Raw genomic sequence first — 9524 nt, forward strand, 5'->3', positions numbered from 1 at the left:
GTGGTAGGGATGACTGGAGCTGGTTTTGGAGCACTCCTGGCTGGTCACCCAGCCCCTCGGGAGCAGCATGCAGATCAGAGGGGGATCTCCCCAGCAGATCTAATTAATCAAAGGGCAGGTGTTGGCCAAACATGAGAAGGACGCCACTCCCTAGCAAATACCCTGCCATTCAGAACTGCTCCTGGGTGACCAGCGCAGCTTCAGCCTGGCAGGTGAGGCAACCAGAGAAGCAGCACAGTTCCTGGTAACGGGGGTCTCAGAGCTGGGGGTGGCTGTGGGGAAGCCTGGTTCCCTACAGAGACTGTGTTCTGTGGCCTCGCTAGCCATTGCCGGGCCAGCGGTTGCCATCTCCATGGATGGCTGGTGCAAGTTCGGAGGAAGACTTGTTTTCAGGCTTTGGCATTCTTGCCCATGGAGAATAATAGATATAAGTGCTTCTGTGATGGCTGCTTCCCTCCCAAATATGCTCAAATTCAGTTCAAGGAATCTGAAAGTCAAGTCACTCAGGATGCTAAGAAAACAACAGAAACAGTTTTCAAAGGAATCCTTCAATTTCTGATATTTGTGAATGAGATCCAAATAATTTTCCGGAAAAATAAATGAATAATGCTATTTCATTGATATGAACAGGCCAAATCTTGTGAGCTCTGTCCTATGACTACAATTCCTTTACACTTTTTGCCACATTTTTATGATTTATCTGCCTGTGCCAAGGCTTGAACATCTCCCAGGATAATAAGAAAAACAGTTCTGTTTTTCTATCTAAAACTCAGGCTCCTTTTAAGCCACATGTATGAACCAAGCCTCTTCTAAAGCACAAACATATTCTGTCCCTCAGTTCCTTCCATGACTACCTTAAATAAAAAATACAGAATATTTGATGCAATATTCTGTGTTTGCTTTTCTATACACTTGTGGTGGAGTTGAGTCACTTAACAGAGCCTAGCACAATATTCTTCACTTATCTTCCCTAAAACACGACTTTCAGCTGACACTCTAAATTTAATGCCATATAATAGAGGGGGAAGGGGGAAGCCTGAGGATTCACCTTCTGTTTGCAGCTACTGCAAATTTTTTCTTGAATGTCTTTGGTACTAAGAAGCCCATTTCACCTGCACAGAATACCACTCACTTGCCAATAAGAAGAAACATTATCCCAGTCCAGATTTAAGATTACTTATTCTCATAATTTCTTAATCACTCATACCCTTTGCCAACAGATGAATAACTCTTGCTCCTACACAGAAATCTCTTACAAACTTCTGAAGTTTTAGGTAATGTTTTCACGTTGTGATGATGACTGTTTCCTTCCTGTTAGTGAGAAATCCAGTGTACCAGAAAACTACAGGAGAGAGTGTGGAGAGATTCGTTGAGCCCTCTGCATCTTTAAAGCATACTGATGCCTGCCAAACCCCAGATTTTATATCTGTAAAATCTTAGCGTGTCCTACACTGCTGCTGCCCCCCCTCCCCTCCCCTCCCCTGCTGTACCATAAAAATCTGAAGCCCAAATACTGTCTAGCGTATGTAACGTGGTGTGCACATGTTCAAATGCTTTCAACAAATGGGCTTTTTTTTTTTGTTTTACCAACTTCCATACATAATTTCACAACATCTACTTTTGAGGCAGTGCTCTTGTTTGGAAAGTACAAATCACTCATTGTACAGCAGGGCGCCTTTGTTAACAAGCTGGGTGTAGCTCACATTTTTGTTTAATTCTTCTAGGCATCTCTCTAACAAACAAGTATTCTTTACAGCTCAACTCAATAATCAATACAGTTTTCCTAGTTTACAGAGCAAATAATTACTTTCTGAGATTACTTCACAAGGTCAGGGAGATGTATATATATAGTGCAGAGAGAAAATGCTGAGAACCATCTTCTGAACTCCAGAGTGACAGATCTGCAAGTAACAGACGACACAACCATCTCTGCTATGAAGAAAACAAGAAGCATTGCCCTTCTGGGGCTTGTGCTCCTCAGCTGCCTTTCTGGTAAGTTGTTTTTGTTACAGTCTGCGCTAGTACCTCTAGTCCTCCCGAACCTTTTCGAGACTTGATGATTTAGTAATATGTGGGCTCTCTTTTAATGAACTTTATCCTTGTGCAGATGCATGCTATAGATCAGTAGGATGCGTTTGTCTGATTTAAGCTTATGAGCCTTAGTGGGGATAATTGTGCTGCAAAAGGAGAAAAGTTTATGTCCTACTTCTTCCTCAATGAGTCAAAATTTCTGGTTTCACAAATAATTGATTTTTTTAAATCTTAGTATATAACTTCTTGTTTACTTGGAGTAGATAAAACATATGGGGAAAAATAATTTCTCAGTAAAGAGAAAGTGTATTTGGTTACTCTATTGGGAAATTGATGATTCCAAATTTATTTTGGAATTCAAATTTTATTCAAGGACATTGTACAACTTTTATATTTTATTATCTCTGGGTTTTTTTGTAGATATTGTTATTGCTCGACAACGGGTGAGTAGTACATCTTCTTTGTCATTTAGTCTTGATTTCTAAGTCTAGATGAATAATTCATACTCACATTGTATCCGAGGGAAGGCTTGAGGGAGGAGAAAAAAGGAGCGTGAGCGAGAAAGGAAGAAGGAAAAGGTACCCTAAATGTTACACCACTTCTTTGCCCTAAAATAAGAAAATAACTTTGTCAGAGAAAGATAACTTACCATGCTGATGATTAAAAAGACAGTGATTAATAATGTAGCGTGAGAGTCAGCACAGAGCACCAGCAGAAAATCTATACAACTATTGAATAACTGCTTAAATATCTTCCCTGTCTTGATTCCCCAAGGAACGATCATTTTTGCCTGCAATTCTTGCCAAAAATTCTGCAAATCTTGATAGCAAAAAGGTGCTTTTGTATGCTGTAAGAAACACAGTATATTTTTTGCTCCCTCCCTTCACCACGGAGGAGCAAGAGAGGGATAAGATGACCAGCAGTAGTCTCCCAGGGCTGTGAAAGCACGGGTAACGCAAGCACACCCTTCTCTCCACCTGGAGACGTTACAAGCCCTCTATAATAACAGGCCTCCTGCGGCATGTACCGGCTGGCTGTGAACGGGCAGCTTGCCTGTCCCCGCAACTACGACCCCGTCTGCGGGACCGACGGTGTGACCTACCCCAACCAGTGCTCCCTCTGCAGAGAAATCTTGTGAGTACGAAGCCTCCCCGCTACCGATGCCAGCTCGAGCAGGAGACCAAAGCCTTCGGGGTTGTGACTAATCATGGGGTGGACTAGATTTTTCATAAGTTTCTGGCTTCCCTAATGCCCGCAATCTTCTGTGTCAAAGCTCCTGAATCTGATTAATTACTGGGGCTTAATGAGCGAGATGACTATACGGTGTGAACAGATTAATCCTTCCTCTCCTTCCCTCTCTCCCCCTCCAGGGTTAGACAAGGCCTCGACAAGAAGCACGATGGAAAATGCGTTAAGGTAGGGTCTGAAACCAGTTCTTTCCCTGGCCGTGCTGTGCGGTGGTGGGTGATGTGATGGCAGAGGGCTAGGCAGAAACCTGAATTTTAATTAATTAATTCTGTACTAAAACCACACAATTGCAAACTGTCAGAAATGGAATGAAAATAAAGAATTTCAGAGTTGCAATACTGTCTTCTAAATTTTGTTTGTATGGTTAAAATCAGTGAGTTTTAAAATGTTACCTTCCGTATAGCACCAGACTTAAGAATGGAAACTTTTGATTCCAATAATGCTTCAGCATTATCAAAACACTTTTCTTTAGACTTAGAGGCTTGTTGAAGTGAAGAAATTCCCAGAGGAAGTTTGGATATTGACTAAATCATAATTTTGTAACAGAAAAAACAATTCTATCGGAACATTTATCATAAAGTTTGTTTACTGATATATGGAGCTACCATGAAGCGGAAAAGTATCTCTATTTTTAGTTTAGAGAGAGAAAGTAAAGAAACACTCTGGCTGTGTAATTTAACATAATAATGACGACTTCCATTTCAGTACACTCAGAGTAACTGCAGAAATACCGAGGTGAGCATAAACTCCATTTTCAAGTGACACTGCCATTTTGCAGCAAAAGCTGCTGCCGCATAAGGCACTTTAGGCAAAGATCCTTCATGGTGGCACTCACTGTGAAAATCCTTAAGACAGTAGGGGTGAAACCCACTTCAGGACAGGAAAAAAAGAGACATTCAGGATCACGTGCAGGATTTCAGCTGTTTGTACTCCTTCAACTCCAGCACACTGGGGCTGGAAGCATCCCCCGCCTCGCAGCTCTGGGGAGAGGGGGAGATGCCTCTCGCACCGTGCTCCGTTACACAGGACTGATGCAAAGGGGAGCAGAGACTGAAATGTGGTTCTGTGACTGTTTCAGCTCGACTGTACTGGCTACCTGAAATCAAGGAGTGGTTATCCAGTCCCCTGCACCCTGGAGTACAGACCCATCTGCGCCACCAACGGTGTCACCTACACAAACAAGTGTGCCTTCTGCCACGCTGTGGCGTAAGTGAAGGGGCTGGGTCTTGGGAGGGACATCTGGATCAGTAGATGCTCGTGTCGGTGTTTGGAATGTAATGAGGTAGTTTGACTCGTGAAGTGGCTGCACAGTGCTCATTTGGTCTCCACTCACTTTCTTCCCAAAGGAATGGACTGGACATTGACATGCAGAGTGATGGAGAATGCGTCCAGGTAAAGCCCAGAGATGTGCACCCCTAACTGCTGCTACAATACATTGTACAACACAAATTCACGGAATCATAACTAAATAGTAGAAATGCCTGCACTGTCCTGGTGCATTTTGGCCTGGCAATAGGATTTGAGGGAAATAGTTACAGTCTGCCAGGGTCAAAAGGTATTGAACCAAATCCATGACTCAGATGTGCAGTCCCCTCTCTGACCTGGGAACACAGCCGTCAGCGGGTGCCGAGACCTTCATTTACTGGCAAACTGGCTGAGCAAGAGACGCTGCCTCATCCCTTCCGAGGGAGAGCAGGAGGGTCATATACTACCAGCACAAATAGTAGCAGTGATTCCTTGGGTGGATGAACTTTCTGCAGCGTGGCCTGTGACCATCCACTTTTTGTATGCTTGCCTCTGCCGGTCTGCTGACCCGGAGCAGCCAGTGGGAGGGCCAGCCTGGAAATATCTGCACGGCCATCTCACTATTTATAATAGTATTTATTAGACTTTTTGCCCCCACCTTCTCCCCATTTCAGGCTGCTCCAGGCAAGCACATTCTCTGCCTCTGGGTTTGCAGAGTTGCTAGAACAAGAGCCTTGCACCTGAAAAGCTGTTTTATGCTTATATATCCATGGCTTATGATATGCCACATCATAACCATTAAATAAACATAAAACACTCATGTAGAAAAATATGGGAAACAAAAGTTTTAAAATCTGTTGTTGCTCCATAATTAGCAGATTGAGTGCAGCGAACAGAAGGGCGTCAACCCCATTTGCACTGAAGAGTATGACCCCTTCTGTGGCTCCGATGGCAACACTTATGGAAACAAGTGCTACTTCTGCAACGCAGTTTTGTAAGTATGGAGCTCACCACACAGCTGAAAGCAGAGGAGCTGAGGCACACACACAGCTGGTGTGGAAGCCCTGGGGCTCCCGTTAGCCCCTCGGTAAATCCATCCCTGCTCCACGTGTCTCTCCCAACTCTCATTCCGCTGTCACCCCCCAGGCGCTGCAGATCTTAAGCCCGAGTGAGTCCTCTCCATCCCTTGCAATTAAATCCAGATCCCCATTTGCAGGCTCATAGCATTGCTGACTCCCTCCCTGTCAGTGATTTAAATTGTGACGGTAGGAGGTGTCCAAAATTATGGGGTTTGTCCCAAATCTCTTTAACATGAGAAAATGTGTAACCTGGGGAATCAGGAAAGAGGTGAAACATTAAATGAAGTACTTTATAACTTGGAAAGCATGAGAGCATTGGCTTATTTGGGTGAAGTTAGACTATAAAATTGAGATCCATGTCTTTAATTTTGGTCTCCCTCTTTTCTTTTCAGGCAGCGACGGGGACATCTGTTCCTCAGACACCGTGGTGAATGCTGAGCGCTGGGGTTGTGCCCTTCTCCCTGATTTTTCCCTTCCTGCAATCAAACACGCTCTTCCCTGCTCCCTCAACTGTCGCACATCGGTGTCTGCTTTGATCGATCAATAAATTAAATGTGGCCAATCTATTTGCCACGGACTGGTGTGTGTTTGTTTGTTTGTTTGCTTCTTTTTCAGGGCAGAGGTAATGGTCCTCAGGCTTTTAGGTACTTATCTGGCAGGCAGGAGAAGTTGTGAAACAAACCACAATAAAGAGCAAGGTGTAACGCCCATCACACACCAGCCCAAGCCCTCACGAGAGTACGTCACTCCATACCAAACCATCAGAAGAGAAACCAAGCTGCTATAAAAATACCACCACTTTCCTAATTTCAATGTCTTACAGTGCGTAAATGGATTTGTCTTTGTAACAGCACTGAGCCTTGGTGGAACTGGTCCTTTTAGGAGCCCTGGCATGGGGGGTGGGTGGGGGGTGGCGCTGGGGGAATGTGAAGGGGAAAGGTGGCTGTCATCAGCTCTACCTGGTCACACCTGGGCAAGGGGCAGGTCTGGCAGTGCGTTGTAGAAAGGAGGCTTATGGCACAGGGAGGAGGCTATCTCATAGGGAAGAAAATTAGGAACTGCTGCTTCCTTGAAGGGTGTGTCCATTGAGACTGTGCTGATCAGCAGAAAATTGCAGCCAGCTGGGCAAGGCTGTAATGAGCCTAATGAAGAACCCAAGGAGAAATTAGATTGGGCTCAGGCTTTCAGCTTATTGGAGATCTGAAAAGTTGCACTTGGGGTATTTGAGGCAGAGGTAGGACAGGGTAGCCCTTCAGGAAAATGTCTTGGATTTTCTAACCCTAGGAAAGACGGGCCAGAAGTTGTGCTGGGATTTCCAAGAGGCTTTCTTCTTGGGAAAAATGATATGTAGATAACATCTTTGTGGGAGCTTAAAGAGTGCACTGGAGGAGCAATGATATATCTGAATCTTCATGATGATGTGCCATCTTTCTGGGTGAGTCAAGGAGTTAATATGCAAACAGCACAGGCAAAAAGTCCCAAGTGCCATGCTCACACACTCCCTTCCTCTTCCTTTCTCCACCTACCGTTCTCTTGTTATGTAGCAAGAATATCTGCTGCTAAGGATGATATTTAGGACAAAATCTGTGACTTCCAAGCCTTTTCTTTGAGTCTTTTTTCCTGTAATAGACAATTTCTTGACCAGGGATTTTGTAGGTGATTCCTACCAGAAGATGAGAGGCTTGTCCTTCCCCTGGTGCTAGCACGGACCAATGCTCTGTCCTAGGAAGAGGGATGGAACTTCTTACTTTCAGGGTTTTTTCTATTAGCACAGGCAACATAAATCACATAGAGCCTTTGTGTCTGCTCTTAAGAAAAGAAAAACTAGAGAGTCATGAGTGTCCTCACTGCTTACCTGCTTGTGTGTGTGTGAAAAATATTTAAGGAACAACCTACATAGCTAGTTGATGTGAACAGAGACCTGTCAGCACAGGACTGAGCTCTGATATAATTTCTTGTTGGCCCAGAGGTTTATGGAGTGGCTGCAGAGCAGTGGAGTTTGGCCATAGCAGGAGATGGTCTCCAAGAGCCAGATCCTACGGTGAGCCTACTTGCGGTAGTAGTTTCTGCCTGAGGAAGCCAGGTATTTGCTCAGCAGCTCACAAGGCTTTGGAAAAGCCCAAGGAAAGGCTGCTCACCTACAGGGAAAGGGAGGGCAAATGGCAAGTACTGGGTATAAGGCTGTATCCCAGGTGCCCTGCGAGCCTCTAGCAAGAACTCTTTAGAAGATGGAAAGGTTTGTGTCACATAAGACTGGCCCAGCACCGGTGAGTCTTTGGCTTGCCACCAGCAAGACTTTGCCCAACGACACCCTTAGACCGCACAGCAAGGTCCAGGTGCACTGCTTCTATCCCTGATTTTCAACAAAGTCACAGGGAGAGAAGAATTCCCTCACCTATGCCAGCAAGTGGCCTGTTTCAGATGTTATAAAGAAGTGGAAAGGGGTAATAATGATAATAACCTGGTTGGTAATTTAGTGTCTTCCTCTGCTCAGCCCGGAAGGGATTGGTCCCTGCGGTACATTTGCTAAGGCTTTAGCGAGTCAGTTATGCTGCAGCAGCCGAAACGTTCGGGTAGATAAAGGACTGAGGCATCCAGGCTGTGGTCCTGAGCAGTGACGTATGAAACTAGAAAAGGCAAAGAAGTAGTGCTGTGAGTGGCAGAACTAAGCGTGGTTCTGAACGGCACTGCGGCTGACTGACTTGATAACTAAATTATATGAGAGGCTGTGTCATGAGCTCACCTTTAATAGACATCCGAGAATTCACCTGTCAGTCACGATTTCTCTGCCGTGTGGATTTTAAGATGTCTAGCAGGCTGCAAACTCTAATGCTTCCCCAGATGTAGGGCATTCATAACATTTCTCTCCTGCAGAAACTCTCTCCCTTGCTGGCTGAAGACGTTAGTAGCATCTTTCCTCTCTGCTAGAAAAATGTGTAAACAGGTATTTATTTTTTATAATTTTTTTTGCTCCTATGTCATATTTGGTTGGAACCAGTTGCAGATTCAAAATTTACTGAGGGAACTAATAACCAGATATATCTATACACATTGCACTCCTAAGCCTTGTCTCCTTAGGAAAGCAAGCTGAAATTTTAAGCTCATTCTTATCTGAACAGATATTTTGAAAATGGTGCAGCTGAACACAAATCCTTGCACAGACTCAGCTGGAAATAGAGCTCAGGTCTCCCAGTTCCCCATCAAATTCCCTTCATTGCCACTTGCTGTGGGAGCAGAGCCCTAACATATGTTTCTGAATGTGACAAACTGGAAAACATTGACAGCTAGAGTTTAAATAGTTCAGGGAGGAGAGTCAGCAGTCCTATCTGGGACTGTGCACACAGCGATGAGAGAATGTCACATCGGAGCACTTCTCCACCCCAACCCAACAAATTTAGAACCATCCTCAAAAATAGCCAGGGAACAACGTATAATTGGTTTCACAGACAACACATTCTCATGCTGTGATTTATTTCGTAACGTCTAGTGAGTGTCATCACGCCGCACTCAAAGCCTCGGAGCTGGCATTCAGCGAGGGCCCAGAGAATGAAAATTACCAGCTTCCCCGATGAATCACCGCTTTGAAAATTCACCCTTGTGAGAATCCTGTGACTATTTAGACAAAAAAAAAAAAAAAAAAAAAGATATTACAAGCCCGTCTATCACTCATATAATTAGCCCTTTCTAGGTTTGATGTGGACAGGGCAGCATTCCTAAAGCACCATAAACACGGCCAGGACCAATAATGGCTTTAGAAACCAAGTGGAGAAGTTCTCACAATTAAGGTGGGGAATGAGGACAGCTACGGATGGGCACATAAATACACAGAGAGGCAGGTCTGTGTGCGCACTGTGGGCTCTGGTGCTGAGACAACACCTCCCGCCTAGATCGCTTGGCTTGGACTAAAGAGCTACCTGCAGC

The 9524-nt window shown here is 44.6% G+C and overlaps 1 protein-coding gene across 2 annotated transcripts; it reads left to right on the top strand.

Annotated features, from left to right (window-relative positions):
• The first annotated feature begins 1610 nt into the window (after positions 1-1610).
• On the top strand, positions 1611-6190 carry LOC130154487 (double-headed protease inhibitor, submandibular gland-like). Of its 2 annotated transcripts, none has more exons than XM_056350608.1 (8): positions 1611-1992; positions 2452-2474; positions 3041-3165; positions 3402-3447; positions 4358-4485; positions 4626-4671; positions 5403-5518; positions 5996-6190. In XM_056350608.1, exons 1-8 carry the CDS (start codon positions 1935-1937, stop codon positions 6039-6041), a joined length of 588 nt encoding a protein of 195 aa, XP_056206583.1. In that variant the 5' UTR covers positions 1611-1934; the 3' UTR covers positions 6042-6190. The 2 variants fall into 2 exon arrangements, with proteins under 2 accessions (XP_056206583.1, XP_056206582.1); XM_056350607.1 differs by having other exon boundaries at positions 1614-1992; positions 5400-5518.
• Positions 6191-9524: the final 3334 nt, after the last annotated feature.

Source organism: Falco biarmicus, chromosome 8 (assembly GCF_023638135.1).
Source record: "Falco biarmicus isolate bFalBia1 chromosome 8, bFalBia1.pri, whole genome shotgun sequence".
NCBI lineage: Eukaryota > Metazoa > Chordata > Aves > Falconiformes > Falconidae > Falco > Falco biarmicus.

What these genes read in the sequence shown, in the direction of transcription:
- LOC130154487 (XM_056350607.1), top strand. Translation starts at nt 1,935, where the DNA reads ATGAAGAAAACAAGAAGCATTGCCCTTCTGGGGCTTGTGCTCCTCAGC. An exon ending in GCTCCTCAGCTGCCTTTCTG is followed by an intron (nt 1,993 to 2,451) that starts GTAAGTTGTTTT and finishes GTTTTTTTGTAG; the next exon opens with ATATTGTTATTGCTCGACAA. An exon ending in TACTTCTGCAACGCAGTTTT is followed by an intron (nt 5,519 to 5,995) that starts GTAAGTATGGAG and finishes TTTTCTTTTCAG; the next exon opens with GCAGCGACGGGGACATCTGT.